Source organism: Aptenodytes forsteri, unplaced genomic scaffold (assembly GCF_000699145.1).
Source record: "Aptenodytes forsteri isolate BGI_AS27 unplaced genomic scaffold, ASM69914v1 Scaffold245, whole genome shotgun sequence".
NCBI classification, from domain to species: Eukaryota; Metazoa; Chordata; class Aves; order Sphenisciformes; family Spheniscidae; genus Aptenodytes; species Aptenodytes forsteri.
The window spans coordinates 1257607-1259063 of NW_008795686.1; the positions used below are offsets into that span (position 1 = coordinate 1257607).

At 42.7% G+C, this 1457-nt stretch overlaps 1 protein-coding gene across 1 annotated transcript in view; it reads right to left on the minus strand.

Annotated features, from left to right (window-relative positions):
- The window catches only part of DOPEY1 (dopey family member 1), a 60207-nt gene that overhangs the window by 8791 nt on the left and 49959 nt on the right, over positions 1-1457 (minus strand). The window contains exon 33 of the mRNA XM_009282711.1: positions 781-917. Within this exon, the coding sequence (XP_009280986.1) occupies positions 781-917 (137 nt within the window). The remainder of the gene's footprint in view (positions 1-780; positions 918-1457) is intronic.

The following is a 1457-nucleotide window of genomic DNA, read 5'->3' on the forward strand; positions in this document are numbered from 1 at the left end:
GGCTAATGTAGGCCCCACAGATACCCCCCCCAAAAAAAAAAAAAGAAAAAAAGAAAATCACAGCAGTGATTCTGATTTGCTATCTGTGTTAGCCAGCCCCTTGGGAACTCCTTGGCTAACAGGCTAAACGGACCACAGGATGCAGCAACCACTCTCCTCCATTCCCATTGCCAAAGCTGAAACCCAAAAGAGTGCGTCAAACAGCCAACACTGGAGACTCCACAGGTAGCAGCTCTGAAAACAGATGTTTATCCTGTCTTGCTATGCAGAGTAAAACAAGAGAAAGAAGAAAGCTGAGTCGAGCCTTGTATAAATCTAGTTACAAAATTTCAGCCACAATGTGATCTGAATGATCATCAACTGCCAATCTGAATCCTTCTTTATGTGGCTTCTCATCCTCATTGCTGGAGGAAGAGGGCTGAATGACCAGGAAAGTAGAAACAGGGAACACTGAGCAGAGCAGGAGGCGGAGCAGTGGAGAGGGTACATGTATGTAGGCAGAAACTGAAGTAGGAGTCAGTAGGGAACAATGACGGCAAATGTAAATTTAATTCAGGAGACATCTGAACAGCTTAAATAGCATAAGCCATCAGATATTCTATTTGGTTGCAAAAAATAGACGGCAGGACTATGAAAATAAGTCAGCTTTCAATTTGTGTCCATTGTACATTTACATGCATGATATCTAGAAGAGACTTTCTTAAAAATGTTGAGGAGGAATGAGGTTGTCTCTCAAATTTGCACCAGTCTTCCAAATCATGAATGCTAACTGCAACTCACCAGTTCAGTGATCATGGTCGGCCAAAGCGAGGTAAGGTGCTGTGGAGACATTCTTAAAAGCAATACTCTGAAAAACAGGAACACTTGGGAATGAAGGGTTGGCACCTGTGGCAAACGGAGACTTTCTACCAGCCTTTCTGAAACAAAAAGCCAAGAAGGTTTCCTCAGTTCAGAATAATTCCAACTAGCATTTTCTCCTTCCCTCATTTACTCTCAATTTTTACTTTTTTTAAGTATCTGCCACATTACTGTTTCAGTACTTTGCTACAGTTTTATTCTGTCAACATAAAAAATAACCGCTTTCACCAAGCAACGAACAAAAGCCAGAAACCTCAAAACAGTGCAGTTGCATATTTTGATTAAAGTTCTCCACATAAATGCAATAGTGCATCTGGGAGTTTTGCTCATTTTATGCAGAGTCTCACCCATTACAAAAAGAGGAGTTAGCAGATTCCAAACAATACAACAGCCTGAACAGCTAGGATATATTATTATTATTATGTATTGGGTTTGCGTGGCAAGGTTTTGGTAGCGGGGGGCGCTACAGGGGCAGCTTCTGTGAGAAGATGCTAGAAGCTTCCCAGATGTCCCAGAGCGAGTTCCAGCCAGCTCCAAGATGGTCCTGCTGCTGGCCAAGGCCGAGCCCATCAGCTGGTAGCACCTCTGTGATAAGATAA